Source organism: Daktulosphaira vitifoliae, unplaced genomic scaffold (assembly GCF_025091365.1).
Source record: "Daktulosphaira vitifoliae isolate Bord-2020 unplaced genomic scaffold, ASM2509136v1 Scaffold_1, whole genome shotgun sequence".
Taxonomy (NCBI): Eukaryota; Metazoa; Arthropoda; class Insecta; order Hemiptera; family Phylloxeridae; genus Daktulosphaira; species Daktulosphaira vitifoliae.
In genome coordinates, this window is record NW_026099572.1 from 22,287,437 (window position 1) to 22,310,860 (window position 23,424).

The 23,424-nt window shown below is 32.9% G+C and overlaps 1 protein-coding gene and 1 long non-coding RNA gene across 9 annotated transcripts in view; one reads left to right on the forward strand and one right to left on the reverse strand.

Annotated features, from left to right (window-relative positions):
• The window catches only part of LOC126896652 (Kruppel-like factor 1), a 60,339-nt gene that overhangs the window by 24,791 nt on the left and 12,124 nt on the right, over positions 1–23,424 (forward strand). For 5 of the 7 annotated variants that reach the window (XM_050669641.1, XM_050669728.1, XM_050669883.1 and 2 more), the window contains one exon: positions 10,969–11,019. In XM_050669641.1, the coding sequence (XP_050525598.1) occupies positions 10,969–11,019 (51 nt within the window). The other 2 variants (XM_050669803.1, XM_050670043.1) reach the window with 2 other exon arrangements.
• Positions 486–9,637, reverse strand: LOC126896995 (uncharacterized). 2 transcript variants are annotated; one of them, XR_007702004.1, is made up of 3 exons: positions 9,494–9,637; positions 8,474–8,670; positions 486–1,585 (listed from the first exon to the last, which is right to left on the reverse strand). It is a non-coding gene; the product is annotated as an uncharacterized LOC126896995 (long non-coding RNA). The 2 variants fall into 2 exon arrangements; XR_007702012.1 differs by having other exon boundaries at positions 9,375–9,637.

Consider the following 23,424-nt stretch of genomic DNA (forward strand, 5'->3'; position numbering starts at 1 on the left):
GAATAGAAATAATCTCATATTAAATGTATATTTATTTATTTATTAATAAGTAATTCGAATGAATTAATAGTCATATTATGCCGTCGTCTTAATATTCGTATTTTTATTAAACGCTTCATATATTATAAATCTTTCCCAATATTAACCTAAAAAATCGTGTACAGCTATAACATTTTTGATGTTTAAACCTGAAATATTTATAATCAAATTTAAACTGCAGTTAAAAGGAACAAAACTTGAAATAGTTTTAAACTTTGTCGATTTAATTAAAATGAAGATTTTATGTGTTCAAGTAATTGTTCGTCTTTTAATATAAAACAAACATTTTATATTTTTTTAATAATTTAAAATATTAGGTAATAGAGAGTTTAAAATATTATATTATCGCCCCCCTTTTAATATGCCTCTGAATTCAATAAAAATATTTAGTGTTGATATTCGATACGTTTTTTTTTTAATTTCAATGAAAACGTCTTATTGTTTTATTAATAGTTTATTTTTAACTTATAAATGTGTTGATAACAATTGAAAATTATTCGTATAACATGTAATTGTGCTATTTTCTATGGTACAATCACATTTTGTTGGTTTTTTATCTGCCACTAATTAATGTCCATTCTCGAACAATTTTTGTTCTCTCTACTAAGTTGTACGGGAAATTTGATATGCATTTTGAAAAATGAGTATTTCACGAGACCGAGGCATTCCAATATTTTGACCGAGTGACAATATTCTTTTGTGACCGCATTATCACGTTGACGCTCTAATTAGCAAATCGATTGCAGTAAAATCCTGGAAAACTGCGTGGAGTGCCATCAAATCACGTTCGCTTCTTACATTTTCTAATGACCAAGTAATGATAATTTATTCCATGTTTTTTTTATATTATGTGTACTTGAGTGCGACGTAAATCATAGGTATGCTATGAGACAAATGCGCAACAATGGCTTGTACAACTGGTCGGTGGACGAAGATAGATGATCAGGCGACGGTAGCCGATAAGACTTACGGCAATAACGTGTAATCCGGATTACAGTGAAAGAGAAATAATAAAAAATTGGATAGTAGACCACTGCAGCGGGTTGAGGGTGTAATAATTGTATATCCTGAGTCTAGCGCACCGGGCGGTCTTAGGCGTCGCGTGGGTTTTAGGTGTACACCAAAACCCATTCATACATCCAATATTCACTGCTTCGTATATATACCCTCGTTTAATAACGTTAATGTAATACATATTCACTATAGGGCAAGTATCCAACTCGTGTCGCGGATTAAAAAAAAAAAAGTATACAATGGACGTTATACGCACGTACTTACTTATACAAATACACACATACCAGTAGCCGCTCGAAGCAGATCTTGATACATTTCGGTGACACCGCAGCGGAGTGTGACAGTTACAAATGACGTATAACGTGAACCAAGGTTAGATTGGTTAACATAATAACGATAATTGAGCTTCCGTGTTACTAAAACTGCTTCTGTTCATGAACCGCCCCTTAAAATGGTTGTGTGGTGCATGAAATGATCATGATAAATGGCAGACTTCGAGGCACCAAGTATCTGAGAGACTTCAAGTGGAGCTCTTAAAAAAAATTTTGATTGAATTGTTTAGTGTATAAGTAATACTTCAGTAAAATATTCTGTAATGAAAACAGTGCGATTTATAAGTCGAGTGCCTTGGGCGGATGATTAACACATAGAACTAAAAAATAATTTTCAATTACAATTTTAATTTTATTTAAAATGACCCCAAGGTATATTAAAAAATTCAAATTATTAATTTTTAATATAATGTTTTCTATAAATCTTAGACAATTTATGTGCGCTACTTAAACAATTTAATAATAATTGTAATAATAAATTAGTTTTCTACGCGAAGAAAAAATTTTAACCGCTATAACAATCTACATTTTATGACAATAACGCATATTAACATATGACAACTCAACAGTTTTAAAAGGGACTTGAAATATTTTCTTCGATGAATTGTATGCAAAAACTAAAATGAATTATATTATATAGTCAATAATCTATTAACAGAAGTCATTGTACCATAACATATGTGGTCACAGTTTTACATAATTAATACATCAAGTTGTATTAATAATAAAAATAATATCGAGTTTGTATGTAAGCTTAGCATATTTTGCATTCGGTAAATATTGTTAGTGTAGAATTTATAATGAATGGTTCATACAATTTCCTATACAAAAATATCCTTTATACTTTATACATGTTAATATAATGGGTTACATATAAAACAGTTATACTCAGTAAGATGTATGTTCCTAGCAGTATTATTCATTTGATCGGATAAAATATTAATGAATTTCTATAGATGATTTTAAAGTTAAATCATAATTTGCTAAAATTCGCCATAACAACAAACTTTTGTCCAATCATAGAAAATTATCTTTATTGTGACTGATAGGATATTGTTGAAAACATAGTGTGTTTTAGTATTTTAAATAGACTGTAAACCGTTTAAGTTTATGTAAAAAACGACCGGAAACTCATCATCACCGCTTCGACACAAAATAATACCGACGACCGGCGTCATCATTGCCCAAACCAAAAAGGAGGTGTAGTACTATAGTAGCTGGAGTTTATTCAAGATACAAGCAAATGGCCTGATATGATATTGTGTTTAAACAGATCTGGCATCATATGTAATGGAAACTAGCTATCGATAAGGGTTCACTTTATCCTAAGTCAACACCCTCTAGCACTGAGAGGGAGAACACATGTGCACGAGACACATAGAATAATAATATTCATAATAACCCGATGTCATTCTCGGTGACCAATTTTGGGGGCTCGGCCTTTCTCTACTGCGGTGGCGGTAAAGACACACAGTGACCGTCATTCATGTGTATTTTTCATTTCCGGTTACACAGATTGGAGATTATAATAGTCCTCGTACGAGACCCATGGTGATTTTTCGAAATTAACTTTTTGTTAACGGATCATTTAAAGTTAAAACTATGTCCGGTGTAAATCATCAACCAACAAAATTGCTCAAGGGAACACAAATATTACAACTGTTTTTTACGTGACTTTAATACTATTATAGGAAAACTGTAGTCGTCTAAAAAGTATATATGAGCTTTTTAATCTTTAATTAAAACAAATCACATATTTTTTTTTTTTGAAATGTTATACGATATGTATTTTTTGTATTAAGCTAATACATAAATTGCAATTAGTTTTTGTTTTAACACATGATAGATTATCATACATATGGAAATTAAAAAGCCTGTAAATATTTAATTAAGACACATCTGTATAATTATCGTTACGGCTGTTTAGTGTCTTCCAAAATATAAACAATCAATCTTGGTAAATAACCGGAAAAAGGGTAAAACACACCATATGCTACCGCGCCACTTTTTTGAGCAGACAATTTTCGCACCCAACTATGTTTATGTTACGGTATTCAAATTAACGGAGTGCCGAATAAATGGCGCGCGGCTGTTAAGGGGATTGAAAAATAAAATTTATAACGATAATCTTAGAACGAGAGGCGGTATAGTGTCAAAAAGGAGCAGAATATATCAATATAGACTTCACGCGACCTTAAAACATCTGCTGTACGTTAGGGGTATGGACTTTGATGAGCAAATTTTCTATTACTGTACGTCTCAGTCGACTGTATGGAGAGAGATATGATGTACAAATGAGCTATTAAGATTATTCCATGCGCTCCTTGTTTATAATTATTAACTTTTTTACTGCAGTAATTTACCACTTGTGACCGATATGTTTTTTTTTAACTTGTGTACGCCATCATTTTTTTAAATATCAGAATGGCGTGCATTGTCGTTTAAATCTATAAAATGGGCACATTAATACACGCATAATTCAAATCCTCTGTCATAGTTTACGTGCCAAATAAAACCAGAATGTATTTTAAAATCAAATAATCCCAGCAATGTTCATTGTTAGATATTTTATAAAGATAATAAAATTGCCAAGGTTCCACGTGTATGTTTTTGAAAAAAGGTCTTTAAATTTCAAACATGAAATTGGCTAGTAAAACTTCCATTAGGGACTTACAATTTGTTTATAGCCCGACAAATCATCTGATATACGAAGCAGAGATCATTAAAATTAAAAAATTAAAAATCCCTCGTGTATATTTCACAATCTCAAAAGTGTATTCAGTTGAAAGATGGTCTTCCTATTTCAATGAAATCATTGAAATGCTCTTGTTAAACTAACCTTATTGTATTTCATGTTGTGGTTTAAAAATGAATTACTAAATATTTAACGGTTGTTTTTAAAATGAAGATTATAATATTTATCTAATAGTTGAATAAATATGTTTAATAACCTCCATAAATGATCTATGGATATGATTACAATAATTGGCGATTGTTTACGGTATGTTTTGGCTAATATTAGGGATTACAACATTTTTGCAATAACAAAACATATTTAGTGAAATCTGTTTGTGTGCTTCGGTTTACCAACTGGTTTGATGTAATAAATGTATACAACCTAAAAATATGACATTAAAAATAATTAGAAAATTAAGAAATCTAATTTTGCTACCATGGATTTATATTAACTTGATCGTTACAAACATAAAAAAAATATAATGTGGCAAGGTGCCAATAATAGGTAAAGATATTCATTATAGTCGGCTTCCTGTGGATATAAAATATATCTATTTTTAAGATCGCGTGGTAAATTTGAACGCATTTATCTTAATAATAATAATATAAATTAAGATATTTTTTTATAAAAAATGCGTTTTTATTCACTAGGCTTATGCCACAGATTAATAAACAAAACATAATCTGCCTATATGATTGAACGTGAAATGTCTAATGTGCAGATTTTATGATATATTATTTCAGAGTTGCTTTTTAATGTATACCTTATGAAACATGTACTTGATGTTCATTACCCGTGCAAGTAGCTCATAAAACAAAATATAACCTGCAGTGTTATGTTAATAACAAGTATTTTCTAAAAATATTGTTAAATGTGTATTACTGGTTGTTACTTATTGACCTTTAGCCTAAAGGCTTTAAGTATATACTTATACAGAGTAAGATAAGTAAAATACTTGCAAGGGGAATAGAATTGCATAGAATAAAATGAATGTCTAGAACAATTTCTTGGTAAATTCATTTAGTTTGCTCTTGAGTGTTATTTACCTATGCGATATCCGAAATAAAAAGTTTATAATTTACAGTAGAGTTAGTTTTTGTTTTGGTTATTTAATTGAGCATTACATTCATTAAAAGAGAATACAAAATTAATATTGTTACTGGCGATATTGTCTAAATCACATATCGATCACTTGAAAACATAATGAGTGATATTTCTATTGGTAGTTAAAAGTTTTATTCTAATGTAACTTCATCAATGGTGCAATAAAAATTGTACTTAAATAGGAAAATTACGTGTTAAAAAACTTTTTTATGTTCATTAGTTGTATTTTGTAATATTTTATATTTTTTACGTTTTTGCAAAATAACTCAGTTGACACAAGTGAATTAAACACTATACCCAAGGACGTTTTTACTTTTTTGTGTTTATGAATAATATTACCTTTAATTATTAATACTCTTTTAAATATGTAATAGATATAACGTTAATTTGAATTGTTTACTAGTTGTATTAATGAGCATTATTAATAAAGTTGGCACTAATGTTCTGATTAATAATTTATTTCCTCATCCGTTAAGAACAGTTGAAAAAAATTAACTTTAACTGTTTTCCCTGTTTTTAAGCAATAAAAGTGAATAAATTAAACAGCTGCTGATAAATGCATTAATATTCCTAAACGTTTTTGACGATTTTCTTAATATTTCGCCATAAACAATATTTATGCCATAGCGTGGGCTGGTGTATAGTAGTAGTTTAATATCGCGATTTTATGTTATTATTTATTAAAATTATTCTTTAAGAAAATGTGGTTAGTTCTGATCATTGGTATTTCTATTTGAAGGTTGATTTTGGGTTAACTTTGCATACAAATCGAATATAATTTTTTTATTGATAAAAAACACTCGATTGTTAACTCTCCTTTGACATTTTCCAAGTAAAATGCACACCATAAAAAACGCGCATATGATTTTCAATACAAAAAATGCGTGGTTGAATAACGTGATGAAGTTAGTTTTTGTCGTTAAACCGTTTAGTTNTTATTGATAAAAAACACTCGATTGTTAACTCTCCTTTGACATTTTCCAAGTAAAATGCACACCATAAAAAACGCGCATATGATCTTCAATACAAAAAGTGCGTGGTTGAATAATGTGATCAAGTTAGTTTTTGTCGTTAAACCGTTTAAACTAAACGGTTAATGTAAACTACATTTTGTTGGTTTCCAGATTTTAGTATTTACGTCAGTGGCAATATTTTTATGATGTTAGACGATTGCTATACATCCTCCACGAGTGCAAAAGGGTTACAGTGAAATTTGCATTGCCTTTATCAATCAATTAGGTTTGTTTAAATAGGGGATATCATTGGCGTTTACGGTTAAAGTAAAATTATGTTTGACAAACAGCATTAAGTTTTCATATTTTTCCTGTGACATTCGCAATTACTATTGATGTTCAGGAGACATAATATTTTGTATCGACCATGTTATTATTGTTACAAGCATTATTAAAAACATCATCGACTTGCTTCACCGCTTATACATTATTTTTAGTTTAATCATAATATTCTGATAATATATTAATATAAAATCTCAAGACTTGGATATGCCGTTACAGTAATAACAAAAAATAATAACGGTCCAATTGTACTACAACTGCGATCAGTGTTGGCAAAGTGCGGCAGTAGTCTGAGAATCTTCGGATCCGACTTTGTCGTGCGAATCGCACCGTTCGATCGTGTGTAGTTTTAACTTTACCTTCAGGTGCACATTGCAGTTTGTAAACATTGTAAAGCTTATTGTTATTACATTTAAACGAAAACGCAAATAAATACGCACTATAAATTCATATACGGGAACGTGTTGGCAACTAGAAAGGAACGCGACCTGGCGCATCGCGCGACAATTGACCGTCCATTGTTTACATTAGGCCGGCGTGGGTGGCCGGCGGTGCGTTTAAAAAACAAACGCAAACCAGTTTGTTATAAGACCGAGTTTTTTTTACTCTTGCTTACTTAGTGCCGGGAAATTTTTCCGGTGAAAATTTCAACAGTTAACCTAGTACTATACCCAGTCAAGCGTATAAACTGGGTTTGCGCCATGGCGATCAGACAACACGACAACCGTATCCGAGTTACATTATTGTTTGTACGCAACGACTTGATGTGTTTAAGTGGATAAATAGATAACTTAAGTATTTCGCGATCAACTGTTGTGAAGCAGTGTAGCAACCGCAAACGATCTTCCAACAGAGAAATAGCTTAGCCACAATCGGTTCATTTGATATGTATCAATAACTGTATAAACAGTTTATATGTCTGTACGAACCGACTTGTTTGGTCAGTATTCAGACAATCCGTAGACCTAAACTCAATAATTATTGAGATTTGGCTGGGTTTGATTGGAAAAATTATAGTTGTTGAAATCTATATATATATATTAAGAAAACAAACGAAGAATATATATATTCTTCGTATACTTTATGACATGAATAATGTGGTCGAAGCCAATATAAGACAGATGACCACTTAACTAAGCAGTGTTCGAATACCTGCCCACTTTTCATGCGTCATTTATTAGTAATTAATATTAATGATCAATGATAATTTTTTATTTAATTTATTGCTCGTTCTTAGTTCAATTTCAGGACAACTAAAATTTGTTACCGTTGCAATAACTCATTTTATTTGACTGGGTCAACCGTTTATATCGAAAATTAAAATCAAGAAATTGTAAACTCTGATAGAAGTGATCCTTCCAAAATTTTATACATGTAAGTTTCGACAAATCTGAAAAAGTACATTCTACAAACTCAAACAATACTTATAGAACTACATTTCACAAATTCCGAAAAATATGAATAATTCTTAAAAATCCTATTATCAATTAGCACATAAGCGATCTGTTGATGATTGTTGGGGATTTAAAAAATTTTAATAAAATAATAACATTTTGTGTGAAGTAAAAAAAAAATAATTGACAGTTTTCACGGATTTTTGTTTAGGGAGGGGAGGGGGAGGCTTAAAGACTTATCTTCGCATACTCTTACTAGCGCCAAGTCATATACTGTTAACAGTAATACTTGTCTAATGGGGAGGTATTATAGTCCTTTTAGCCCCCCTCTAGTTACGTCACTGCTCGAGTGAATCATAAAAATATATATAACTGCACACTTTTAATTATTTTGTTTTGCACGTTTTTTTAATATTACTCATAATTTATGTACGTTTTTTATATGTTAATTTCAACTATTTTATGTTTTCATTGATTAAATTATAATTTATGTGATTAGTATAAATTTGAATTGTATTGATTACTTTTTTCAAAAATAATTTAGAAATTATTATTAACTTTTTACGCAGTTAAGACTAATACAGCATACTCTTGTATGATTTATCGTAGTTCACATGTACAACATTTGGAAAGAATCCCTTTTGTCGGTGTGCCCATACAGCTTTTAAATGCACAGTGATGTTTTTTATTGGTTGAATGAATAAAAAAAAGTCACTTGACTGTCTCTTTGGTGATTTTATAAACAGGTTTCACACCTAAAGAAAATATGCATCGGTAAATTTTGACGGTTTGCGTGATAGTTTTTGATAATACCAATTATGGTCATTGTAGTGCGCAGTAGACGTGTTATACAGTGGTTAAAAGTATTCTATTATATTATCACAGTATTTGTGGAGTTAACTCGATTATATTTGGTAATATTATAGCTGTGACGCACGCAAATTCACCAAATATTGGCAATCATATTTCGTTGGGTCTTCTTACGGCGCCCACCATACCAATGCCCACTCTACGCATTTTTTACTATAACTGGTAAAGGAAGAAGAGGTGTATGATGCATGGAAGATCTTGAGTCATGTTTGTATACCTAAGGATAGAGAAGTAAAAAGACGGCAGAGAAACCTTAAAACGTTGAACATTTTTCTATGAAAAATGGATGCGAACAAGTGTAACTAAATGTGTTATTAATCTCGTTGCCAATACGTAAAAATTCTACAAATGACTAACTTGACTAATTATTTACAAATGGTAAGCTTATGACTTGTGTCTAAAAATACGCGTGTGTATCACAAATGATAAACATTGTTATTAACAAAGTGATCTCATAAATAATGACAGTAAAGAGGCAACAAACACAGATACTACGAAATACCTAATAATTTTTTTTTTTTCTACTAAAACAGAAAAATAAGTTATAATAAATAATAACTGGTTTTGTTGAGCAAATATTGGTTTTTACCGAGTCTTCACTTTCCTGAATGACTGTTTTTTACTTGTGTGTGTATTTGGGTATTGTTTACATCTGCTGTGTTATCTTATCTTACTTCTCTTTTAAGCGTATAAATATGTATGTGTTACCGTGAATGTGGATTTAGGAAAATTGTCTTCTTTTTTTGAACGTATGTATTGACGTATATGGTAATGTGATAATTTTCTGCGGTGTACCTTAGCTGTTATTCTCTGCACATGAAACGTGTCTGAATAAACGCCGCCGAGCCGCTCAAGATTATTTGCTTTTGTCCATTAACAGTTTAAATAGCAATTAACGAGTCTTTTATTTATCAAACGTAAAAGTATAAATTGTTTTGCTGAGAATGGTTATGAAAAAACAATATAAAATTAATAATAGAATTTAAAATAGAATAAATGTAAAAATGATGTAATGCAAATGTGTTACATATAAACTAGTATTGGTTGTTTTTACTGCCGATGAAATTCTTTTTGACACTTTTAAAAATAGTAGTTTAATTTACATTTTACTAATACATGTATATGCACACATGTGTATAGATTACACGTATAGGGATTATAATATATTAGCTTCGAACAATTAAAGCTGTTATTAATACTATACACTTTAGGTGACTATAAATAATAGTATTGCGAGACTCTAATCCATTTTGAGATAAAATAATTAATGGGCTACAGTCGCACAACAAAAACGTATTGGTAATTCAAAATGCGCATATAAATAATTTTTTTTTTTCATTCAGTGCTCTTTAAAATGAGTAGAAATTTAAAAACTACTAGATTTATCAAATAAAAGTAAACCGGTTGCAACAACTATATAAATACACGAGCAAAATCTATTCACTTGACGGTGGATATCCTCATCATCAAATAATAAAATAAGCTGGCTGTTAAAAATGTTTTCCTGTTATGTAGCAAGTACCACGTAAAAGATATTATATTGCTTTCCCTTGTTTAATAAAAAAAAAAATCTCGTTTCTGAATGGGCTTTGATATGAATAATCAAATTTTATTCACACTGGACTAAACGGTAAAAATACATAAGTTATGAAGTGCCCAAACCAAACAAAAATTTTCATTATTTTTTAGTCATTAACTATTGTTAAACTACGCCAACATTTTATGAATAATATTCTACTTTATGTCTCGTTTTTTAAATCCTACTTTAAAAATGAAAAATAACCCAACAGTTAAATTCGAACTTGATTGAAAATCATTTAAAAAATAATTACTTTGCTAGTTTGAACTCTTTATAGATCATTCGGTTTAATTCAAGGAGTTATTTATTATCAAGTAACGTTATAACGGCGATTATATATTACATTAAAAAACCTAATATTAAAAAAAAATTAAAATTTGCTACCGGTCGTGTTTTTTTTATACATCCAATTTAGGTTTCGATGAATGCAGTGGGTGGATATAATAAACAACTTAATAATATAGTAGCCGGCAGTCTATATTTCAACAAATCTATGATTTGAAGCTTAAATAATAGTATTGCTTCTATTTTTTTTAGATAATGATGTATGTTTTTACTATTTGTTAAACAGTGGACTAAAATAATTTGATTTTATATATTTCAGGTTGTAGGCATGGATCACAAGTCAGCGTGGCATTGCAATGCGCCCAACAAGGTAATAATATCAAACATAGTAAAATATATGAATAAGTGTTATTTTAAATGAATGAAATCTAGTAGACCCAAACCAGTTTTTTTTTTCACATACAAATGGCACTTTGATTAATATTTAAATGCATTGGGTTCACTCTATAGGACGACGACGACGACCGGAATTTTGTATCGTAGAGGAAGTCGGTATATTTTATTGAGTTGCGTTTGTGTTTTTAAGAGTACACGTGCGTATTCTTTGCATTATCCTATTACTCGAATCTGCAGGTATAATTATAAATTACCCTTTTAATTAATCAATAAGAGTTGTCAGTTGTTTTCCTTGAACTATTGGGTATCAGATTTTTATTAAGTACATCAGAGGTGACGTTCGTTCGAGTTGGCAATTCGATCACTATCATTATTGTGCAGTATTTATGAAGTCTCTATCGTTTCGGTATACTCTGCAGGTAATAATTTCAATTGAAAAACCATCGCCGATGGTAGCGTATATGTTATTAATATTATTATAATATCACATAATTACACGACCACTGAATACATTTGTAATTATCGGCAGGGAACGCATTTCTGGTTATTAATAAGTATGGCTTCTTTTTCCTTCCTCTGGTCGACGTTCTTCATACATCATTCGCCGCCAAATGATAATATCATTATAGAACCGTTTAAGAGAGCATGCACTCCGGTGGTAATCGGGTTTGTTATACGATTTTAAATAAATTATTACATTGTTAATAATAATAGTAGTAATCGTTATTATTTACTACGGCAACTACCTACATGTATTATTATTAGAACGGCAAGCTGCCGTTTCTCGCTAGATAATTGCCTCTGGTATCTCGTTTATTTTAATAAAAAGCGAGTGAGAAATGTTTGTATATTCAATGTGAAAAGATTCGAGCCTGTGTGGTCAGTTCGTAGTTCATAAGAAATGCAGACTATGTGTAGAGTATGAGTTGATTTTCGGTGATATTTACTGTACAACATTGTTTTAGACGTTCAATTTTTAATAATTAAACATGATACATATTATCAGTCATCACAGGGCTAATACGTCTGCTTGTATGAAGTCTAAAAAAATGAAAAGAAAACGAGTGAAATTTGAAAACAAATGGTTAGAACTCAAATATCTTTTGTATTTGTTTTAACTTTTTATTATAACTTTAGATTGCTAACAAAAACTTTTTTACTCGTTAAACTTTTTTTGGTACAACTACCGGACAATGGTTTACGACTTGTGAAAGTTTCAGCTTAGGTTCATTATTGTACACAATAATATAAGCTAATAGGTAATAATTATGCTAAACATTTTTCTCGTTTCTCTATTCTGCCACTGTTCTAAAAAATCTTATTCTAATATCCTATTTTATTGCACTGTTTATACAGAACATGTACTCGAGTAAGTCACAAACCGTTCGTCATAACTATTAATGTTAAATTACATTTATTATCACAGTTATGTCTCGTACGTAATGAGAATTGAAAAAAAGAACATGTCGAATAGATTATGTCATTGCAAGATGATTAATAATGACGTTTATAGTGACTAATGCCAAAAGTATATATTCACAAATATGAAAACTTTATGCGTTGATCTTATTGTTATTTGCTTTTTCCTGTTCGTTATCCAACAGTTGGGCTAAAATAATTAGAAGAGTAATCGAAGATCGCTATATTTGTGCATGATAGTATTGAATTTCGTGATCAGTGCGTTCACTTGAGCAATGATGTGCACAATAGACGCAATTAGAAACTAAATGTGATAGGTAGGCAATACATAGACTGTCCTTGTGTCACAAAAAATGGCCGAGAATCAAACGGTTCGCAGAAAAACGGTACAATAGAAAGAAGTTCATGCAAATCGCTTTATCGCAAGCAATTCACAGGAAACAATATAACGACATGTATGTGATGTGCAACATGCACATTGAAATATTGCAATTTTTTACGGCCTCGACGAATGTGTTATTGTATATGTAAAATACCAGTATTGTGCTGGAAACTTTGCCCGTGTGCGCAATGTCCCCCATTAGCACAAGTCTAGAAACGGATATGAATCACTAGGGTTTATGAATCACAGCCGAGCATAATTTTTCATATAATATTTTGGTTTTCTAGATATTAACGTTGATTTGGATAAGACGTCTGGCAATAATTTATTGTATAGAGCCGTAGGCTGTATGTACCCTACAAGAATTTTAGCTGAGTACACACTGGCGAAAAAGAGAGGAAGAAAATTGTCCCGGGGTCTTGAAGAACAACGCTTTTGAGTTCTCAGAAGAATGTTTAACTGACATCATAACATATTGCAAAAATGTTTAAATCAGAAACTGGCCGTCACTCGTATTACTTCGAATTATCTGACACTTTAATCTACTTGCTGTTTTTTATTTTACATACATATAGAAGTCGTCATTGTATAGAACTAATATTAATATTTAATAAGAGATTTTAAAGAGATTAATTTCGAATATTTTATCATGTTAATTTTTTGTTGGCATCCATTATATTATCATACCTTACGAATAATTTTTACGGTAGTGTGTTCTCAAAGTATATCGTTCTGTTATGTATACAAATCAATTATAAACGTTTTCAAACGGACTCTGAAGAAATTGAAATAAGAAACCACTTGTTCTGATCCATATCACGTAGAAAACTGAGATATAAATATTATAAAAAATATATACAAAACCATGACACGAGTATTTACCAGTTTTTTATTTTACTAACTAACTTATTAGGGTTATGAATTTAAAATCAAGAATTTCTATTTACCCGGTTTTTAAGGTTTCAAAAGATTCGAATGCATTAGGCATACTGCATTGTCCTCTATTCGATTAATATGCGAGATATATGAGTTGCCACCGCTAATTAAATCCTTGGAAATATGTGAATACTTTGTTTGCTAACGTTGGCAGTATGATATTTTCTTGTAAAAACAAACCAATTACATTATGGTAGTGTGTCAAAAATATAATTTACGTAGTTAGCTTACGAAAACTTCATAGTACACGGCGTTCACGATTAACTATAAGTACTCGGTAACAGATTTATTTTTCACATAACATTCAGGCATGGAAATTATAATGTAATATTTTGTTTTACATCTGCACGGTGGGCGTCACAATATGGCGTGCGCGCTCGTAGCAAAAACAATACCCTTGGCCGATGCCGACTATTAATATACACAGCGTTGATCCGCGGCACAGGATAATTACTGCGGTAAAAAATTTAGCATACAACAGAGAAAACCGGTCTTCGCGCGAGCTGCACGATAAAAAGTGTCGTGGGCGGTGAGCGGTTAATGAAAAAAAAAAAAAAACTACAGCAATAATAATTATATTGCCTCTTGAGCAAGAAGAAAGTTTAAAACAATAGTACCTTCGATAATTATCGTATATCGAGAATGTATGTTGTGGAGAGGCCAGAGGAGTATATGAGTTGAATAATTTTGGTTAAGTTTGATGTTTTAAAATCCTCTAAGAACCCAACCGTTGACCAGTTGGCCCCACGCGCTAGTCGACAGAAGAATACGGCCAAGAGTACGACAATAAATTCCGTTTTTTACTAAATGTACTACATATTAGATGACGTTTTTTCTGTCATAGTTAAATTATTGCGCCTCGTGTGTTCCACTATCGATTGTTTACACTTATAAATATGCTCGAAGAGAGAGAAAAAATAAGAAAATTATGATAATGACCAAGTGCCACTGGAAATGGTCTCGGAAATAACAGAATCCCGTAGTCGGTTATTTACATTATTTTTCATTTTATTACAGTTCGGTCGCGACTGTGTTATTAATATAATACTCTTCGGGTTCACAAAAATGGTTTTCCTTTTTGCCTCGACGTGACTATTTTCCAGTTTCACGTTAGTAGTTTATATGGTTGTCCCCGGCCGTAAATCGCAGTATATTATGCGCCGGTTTTTTGACGACTTGAAATCTACGTGAAGCTTATTGCTCAGCCAAAAATATTAAAATAAAAATACTAAACATAATAATAATAATACGCACACGTATAACGTGCACGCTCATAGTTTATTACGTTAACACATGCAACCGTTTCACGAGTGATGTAAATCTTCGGAAATTACAATATCAAATTTCATTATACGAATAAAAAGTGTCTCCGGCAAACGATACTCGTAGCGGCTGTCAAGATTCAGTGTACACTTATTATTATTATTATTATTATTACTATTATTATTAGTGTACGATTATTATCATTATCGTTCACAAATGTTATTATCGTTTGCATACAAATGCGTTCATAATATTACCCGTGTGGCGGCTATCGGCCGTGCAGTGGAAATGAATAAACGTAGGTGAGTATTATCCGGAGCTCATTACCGGCAGACCGAGTTGAGATTGAAAACCAAAACTGTTTGTCCGAAAGATTACTTAAACGAGAAAAACACAATAATTAAGGAGGCCGCCCCGGGTGACGTCACTGCGTTATGATAATTTCGTTTACTCTATTTTTCATTTCACTGCGGTCACAGCTAAAAGTAATTGTGTTGTCCGCACAAGTTCTTCTTTACCTCGCTGTACTTAGTAGTAGGCACTTACTTTTAGGCATTATTATTATTATTCAAGTACTAAACAGCCGTTTTTTATGTGCATCGTGAAAGTGTGCAAGCGTAAAATTGTTCGAGTCACAGTGTAGCAGGGTAAAAAAACCTTTTAATCTCGTAAAAACAAAACAAACGATTGACGGACGGAACGACAACTAAGAAGAAGACTGTAATTTTTTATGACGTGAACAATCCAAACGACTTGGTGTACGATTGAGAATTGCACTACAAAATTAACATATTATCGTCACCCGCATCTGTTATTTTTTCTACATAAAAAATACCAACGTCTCTGTCCCGGACATGAAGTAAGCGATGTCACGTCATAATCTCGTCGGCCGGTCGATTTATGATCGTCGGCAGATAATACGCGTTGTTATTACAATATCTTTGCACGAGCTTCGTAAAAATTGAAACATCGGCAGACATTACGCGCGTGTTATTGTTATTACGATCATTACTCTTGACGAACAGCGATCATTGCTCTCCTCTCAGTTGGCGTTTTTGAATTGCACTCGAGGTCGCAATAAGACGAGTCGATCCACCGGGGAATATGGTAAGTCACGGTTACTGTCCGTTTTCGATTAGTGCCAGTTAACTGGCAAATAAATTATTACAATATTGCTCGCCGGTGACATTAACCAACCACTTTTTACCATAACGCGCATCCGACCCGTCGTACATTGGCTGACGTGTGTCGCGCGGCGCAATGTCTTTGAACTTGCATCGCCGTACTGACCTTGCTCAAACTGCATGCGACAAACATTCGCAATGGATTACACGATAGCGCAAAGCATTTACGTCCGAGGTCGGAAGTGGGCTGCTGCTGTAAACCAAATTGTAGGCGTACGAGTAGTTGAAAAAGTTTAATCTAATTAAACTGCGTATCTATTTTTGTTGTGAAACGCGCCCACCGGTCCGACGTCTTCTGCGGTCAACTAGATAAACGCGTGTATCATATGTGCGGTAGCCACTAATATCACGTTGGTCGGAGGAAAATATAGGTTTTCATTAAATGTTATGTCAGTGCGGCGTAATTGGTTTTTTGGCTAGCGCCCACCCAAAACCGTCACGGGGTCCTTTTGACCATAACGGAACACTTTACGTTGTAGTTAATAGCTGGTAAATAGTGACGATTGATTGGACGTTATTACTTACCAATTAAACGTCCGTTGAAATATAACGTAAAGTGTAATTGGCAATTTTTCAAGTCTTTATTTGCTTAACTGGTAAATAATTGAGAAATTGAATTTGCCGTGTTAAGACAAATGCGAGAGCAATGAAAAACTTCGATGTTGGGTCGCGAAGCGTTTGCTTAGTTTTGACGAATAGCTGTTACCGTCAAAATTACCGAAAACAAGAAAAAATCGTTGCGATGCTTTTATTCGTTTGTATAAACTGTTTTACAGCGACACGAGTAAAAACGGAATATTAATTTCCCATCCTGACGCATACTAATATGCTGCATAAAAATACATACATGTGTTTAAATCTCATCCGCGGATGATAAACAATGGCGGTGTGACATCGTTGTAATGTACCGCGTGGGTTCTTCGGTGCAATGAAAAATGAAATTCTCGTAGTTCCACGACGGAACTAAAAATTGCCGTTCGTGGGCTTTACGTACAACAATAATAATGAAAACAAAATTTGTAAACGCACGACACAACAATAAGAACGACTTAAATGTGGTGCAATATCGTGTAATTACGTGCCTTGTCGGGCACAAGTATACACAATAGATGCGACGCCCCAAGTGTCAGAACATCCGATTGTCTCGTCCGATCTTCAGAAATGAATTACGGCGACAATATTCACCTGATTCGCCCGTCCCGAGCAAACGAGATGTCACTCGCGTTTTTTATTCCTAGTCGGCACAGCAAATGTCTGTACAGTGCTATTGCAACGCGATGATCGCTAGTAAGACTTGCGTAAAAAAACCACAACAACGATATGTGCCCGCGAGCGTCGGACCTAATCTTTGCTAATGGTACTTGCAAAATCACATTAAAACGGTAACTTTGGGAGAAATATTACCGAAGCCTCCCGTGTCTGATATAAGCGAGCAACTATAATTTTTTTTAACCACAGCGTAGTTACAAATACGTTGAGTTGAGCGAATTTAAATCATAATTTATGGTTGTAATTTTAACTATACAGTCTAAGGCATTAATTATTTAAAACTGGTTTCCGACGTTTCTGCCGTCAATCGTTCATAGAGTAGATTACCGTTTTTGCACATAATATCTGAAACACATTAGAGATATGTTAACAAATGAAATACCGCGATCGAACGTGCGATTTTCTTTTACATTTAGTTTGAAAAAAATGATTGGTTCAACCAATTCATCAAAATTTCTAATCAATAACTCATACAACGATAAAACCGTTTACGTGCGATAACACAGTGAATCGGTATAAGTGTCGGCGTTTTTGTTTTAGCTCATTTGACTTAAAATATATTTCCTATGTTTAGATTATGAATAATTAAAAAGTTGAGATATACAAATGAAGGATATTATTTTAAAATAACGTTTTAGTTCTTCGTGTTCCTAGAACTGTTGTAATAAAGCATGAATGCTTTGATTCGATTGATCTTCCACGTTAATTAATAAAAGTATATTATTTTCTCGAGTATATTATTATATGGTAATTTTTCCAACAATAGCACATTAATATTTATAACAGAAAAAAGTGGTTAGAACGCTTTCATAACGAAGAAAGAACGTTTCTCCAACTATTATTTCTCTTGTGTCCTGTAGAGGAGTGCACGATTTTATGCAATAACACAACACAGAACCTGCTGCTATGTCGTTAATATAATTAAAAACAAACTTAGTAGTGCTGTTAATGCGTTCTTAAAATAAAGAGGTCTCACGCTGTTCTTGAAATTTATTTTTTCAAAATAATGTGACATTTACTTACGGGTTATGTTTATAAACGCATGTCAGGTCTATGAACTTGAGTTGACTATTATCACTTTAATTATGTTAATTTTTAGGAGTCGTTTTACTGAAATTAAGTTTTATCAGAGTATGATTGATATGTCATCTGCGGTACGCGTTGGACATTGTATGGGAAGTCGATAATTTCTTGATAATTCGTCGTTTGCATTCCTCGGAAATTTTCGCTTTGACATTTCTTTCCATTTGCCTACTACATTTAAAGGGGTGTATAATTTTACATTGAATTGCGACATGTTAAAAATAAAATCCTAGTAGGTCGATCTCCGTATTTTTGCGACACACTTTCCGTTTACAGCAATGTCGAGTGTGCTCTGTAATGACAAATAAATTACCATCAGATCCTATCCTCGGAGTGTTTTTCTTGTCACTTGTCTCACGGGTGTTTGCTATCTGTACCGCCACGTCCCAGTTATGCACAACTACCAATTATTTGTAGCTTTTCGCGTACAGCTTATGCCGCGGTGCAACAACACTAACGATAACATCTCAAATACGTAAATGTCGTCTTTCGCAACAATTTGCGGCTTGTAAAGTACAGAAAGCCAATACTTTTCTCCATCGTGAACGATCTGTATTAGCTGTATTATCCTCCGATCGTGGCCAACAGTAAAAAGGTTGCCGCACACAACACAAATGTAAGTCGTATAGTTGTGTTGCATAACTAAAAAGAAGGTCACCGCGTGCATCGTCACAGGAAATCGTAGATCTAAATGTGACAGTCGTCTATACCAACACTGTTTTTCTATTAATTCCCAGTGATTGTTTTGTGAAAATTTTTATCCGGTTTTCGTTTGATACATATTACCGCGATGATCATTTATCATTATGATATCTGAAAAGTCCAACCGATCATACAAGTGGGATCTGTTATGGGATTCAAAATTTTGGAATAATTTATAACGAAGTACACAATAAAACACATTTAAATGTATTTAGTCAAATGCTCTTGGAAACGCCGCCATAAATTTATTTTATTGCTTGATGGGGAGCAGTATCACCGGCGTATCAATTAAATTTAAATAGTACATTTACATGAAACGACAATTTTGGAAAAGAAAACGAGTTGCATACAAAGAGAATAAAATTATATTATTTCAATGTGTTCTTTTAATTTTTCGAGTTTTTTTATTTTACGAGACACTACACGAAAAAAACTCGTTTTATTTTCGTTATTAAATGAGTGAACATATTTTTAACACTGAATTTAATTTATCAAACCGCAGTATATTATTTTATGATAATAATGCGTATTTTTGAACTCTGTTTATTAATGATTCAACTAAAAGAAAATTGAAATTATTAAGATTAACAAATTATACATTCACGTTTTACGACTTGACTTAATTGACTTGACCGTTTCTTAAATAATTTAATTATTATAGAATCGAATTGAATTTTTCATTTGATTTTTGATGCCATTCAGTAGCAAAACACGATAAAGTAGACATTTCTCTAGCAAAACTCTTTAGATTCATAGTATTCGTTAAAAATTTCTTATATACATAAAACTAACGAAATGATTTTACCAAAAATCTAATGTGTTGTGTTATTTTAGTAGCTTTGCCTAATTTCATCGAGTTTAACGCTTTGTTATTATTGTTGTATAATAATCAACGTAATAAAAAGAAGTTTAAATTAACAATTATCGATTATGGCCTAAATAAAAAGTTCTATTAAACATATCTTATCTTTCTCATCTAATAATGAAAAATGACCATTACTCCAAGCCAGTGTTTGACGATAAAAACAATTTAGAAATACATGAAATGTTTTATTCAAGATAACATCAAAAGTGTTTCCATAAGCATATTTTTTGCTCTCAGCATGTTTTCCATAATTCTACTTTTACTTAGTTATAGTTGTTATGAAAAAAAAAAAAAATTGATTGTGTTGATCTGTTTTTTAATATATCTGAGAAAGTTTTAGCATTTTATATTTATGCTGTTTTTGTTTTATATTTCTCGTCGAAAAATATTTAACATGTGTTGTGAATGTAATTTTTTTTCTTTTAGGAATTCTTTAATTTCAAATTTAAAAAATTTTTTGCTATTAAAGTACACATATTAAAGTTACACATATGTCAGGTGATTTCGTGACACTAAAGATTATTATAAGATAAATATTTTAAACGTTTTTTTTTTATCGGAGTAGAATGTGACGCTTGTACAAAATGTATTGTTCACAGATGACTAAGAAAATGTAAATTGACTCTGCTCGTGCATTTTGATTGCTCGCGCGTTTTTTGTTATAAATTCCATTTGAAAAACGGAAACCCGGCAAACGGGAAACCATTCCATTAACGGACGTCGTAATTTTATTTTATATTTACTAATCGAGGCTCGTGTGCATATTTATGTGTACTTTGAAACTGTTGTGTACACTCCGATTGTTGTTAAACAACCTGCGCGCGATGCAAACGGTTAATAACAGGAAATTAGGTAATCCAACAAGCGGACCGGTTTCGATTATAATATGCCGAAGAGTCAACGAATTGATCGCGAATAACAGCAGCCGCGTCAAATAAATTTGCAGGTCTTGTGCACCGATGACAAAATATAATTCATGTCCTGTACTTTTATGCGATAGGGTTTAAATTTTCAAGATATATCAGCTCGGTATATTACTGCAGTGTAACCTTTATCGATAATTTAAGAGATTGTATGCGTGTATGGTCATTGAGGAAGTTGTCGTATGCGCGTTTAGGTGAACACGCTATTTACAGCTTTGTGTACCTGTACGTATAACGCGTGTACGCGTAAATATATACAACTGGACATGTGACACGAGTTCATGTCGAGAATTCTCGTATGGGTACACGCGTGTCCGATAAAAAATGTCCGAGAGCCAAGAGAATCCACTCAACCGCTGTGGGTTGCCTGTGGATGTTCACGGCGACGGCAATGCGGCAGCGTGGGGAGGTGACAATAGTCGGCAACATATTAACATGGACACGCGCCCGGGCAGCACAATATTGTTCCGACAATTAAAAATATAATGTGCACGCCAAACGACTTCCTGTGTGTTATAAAACGTGTACATAAAGTGCGTACAATTAAAGTATTAAATCGCCACGCGGAATGGCAACCGATACGATACTCGCACTGTGTAAAGTCATTTACACGGTCATGAACCGAACACCATGTGCGGACATGATATTACGTTGTGCTTTAAAATAGCTAGTCGTTTCTTATTTTTACGAATGTTAATTGATACCTGAGATCGTTGAACGCCGACTGTAAGCCGGTGACAACATTAGTCATTTAAAACTATAACAAATCAACGTTCACAGACTTCAAGCTCTGTTTCGTCAATTATTATTTTTTAACACTCGACTTTGAAACGTTTTCGAAGAAATGAAAATATTACATTAAGTTCTATCGATTTGCGTAATAGAAACTGCTGTTCACAGACCTCGACGTTACATAGCAAAATATGTGGTGCAAAGTGAATGGGTCAACCGCATTAAATATAATGCTAAGACACATGCGTGCGCTCGTCAAGTTCGAGGCTGTACATTAACGACTTCCCTTGCTTCTCCTCCTCTGTACTCGACGAGAGAAACCTGTGGCACTGCTGGGACACTTCATTAAAACGCCATCAATCAGCAGCAGCAGCAGTGCACTATAGCTGGCAGATTGTAATGGCGTTTTCATATTGTATACACCTGTTGAATACACTTAAGGTGCCCAGAGTCGCTCGACAAACAAGACTTCTGCTTCATTTTGTGTGCGATTTACTTCGATAATGGGTGTAGATAACGTTAGTCAGGCTTGCACAACGACAACCGATCAGGGCATTTTGTTATCATTACAGTAATTGTTATGTAAAGGTTACAGACGTTTAGGTGTAGTTGGTGTAATTCCCAACACCGTTTCGCAATAGGCCGCCGACACTTTTGTGTCGATGGATTGTTTTTTGCTATTACCACTTCGTTTGTTGTTTTTGACTGTTTTTCTTTGAATGACCGCAGCGCTAGACAAATATTCTCGATATGTCGTGTGTAATTTATGTGGATAAAACAATTTGCTACCTAACGGAGGTTCGTGCCAAGTATTCGCTTTACGGCTGTTGTAATCGTTCGTGAGGTACATTAGAATTTGTTCAGAAGGAATAAAAAAATTAAAAAACAATAGTATTCCGAACACGTCGAACAGCGTGTATAATATTATTTATTTTTTTACACGTATCGAATACGATTGAACGCTATTGGATGCCGACCGCGAACTGTGCAAAGCAAATAACGCACGTGAAGCCGTGACATTTATGTAATTAAACCGCGACATTGGCGCTGCAGTAGTATCCGAACGCGTCATCGACTATTGTTACAATAATGTTATTCAACGTGATGTGTAGGTACCGTTAAGTATTTTAAAAATAACTCTACTGCTGCATAAAAGTTCTAGAGCTTTGCTGTGTTTACAAAGAACCCTAAAAAATGGCAAAACAATGCGTCGACATGCTCTGAAATTATATGAATAGAAGTGACCTGTGTCGTCTATTATTTAATCATTAGATTTGTTGACGTACAAGCTAATGACGTCTAACTGGATGACAAAAAAAAAAGTCGGGTATTCGACGGTTCACACACAGTAGTTCCCCAAGTGCTTTGCCGTGATTAATACACTGAAATTATATTAAATCCGCAGTCTATAATTGGACGACGCGTTTCCGACGTTTCCACGTGGGTGTCTCGTACCAACAGCAGAAATGGATCAAAGTCGTTAAAGTTTCCGAAAACATATAGTTATTTGTTACAAGGTTGCGGCTCCTTGCACAATATCACAACAGATGGCACGGGCAACTCGGGTAAAATTGAAGCGACGCTTTTGTTATTGCGTTTGTAGGTAGTATATTAACTACGT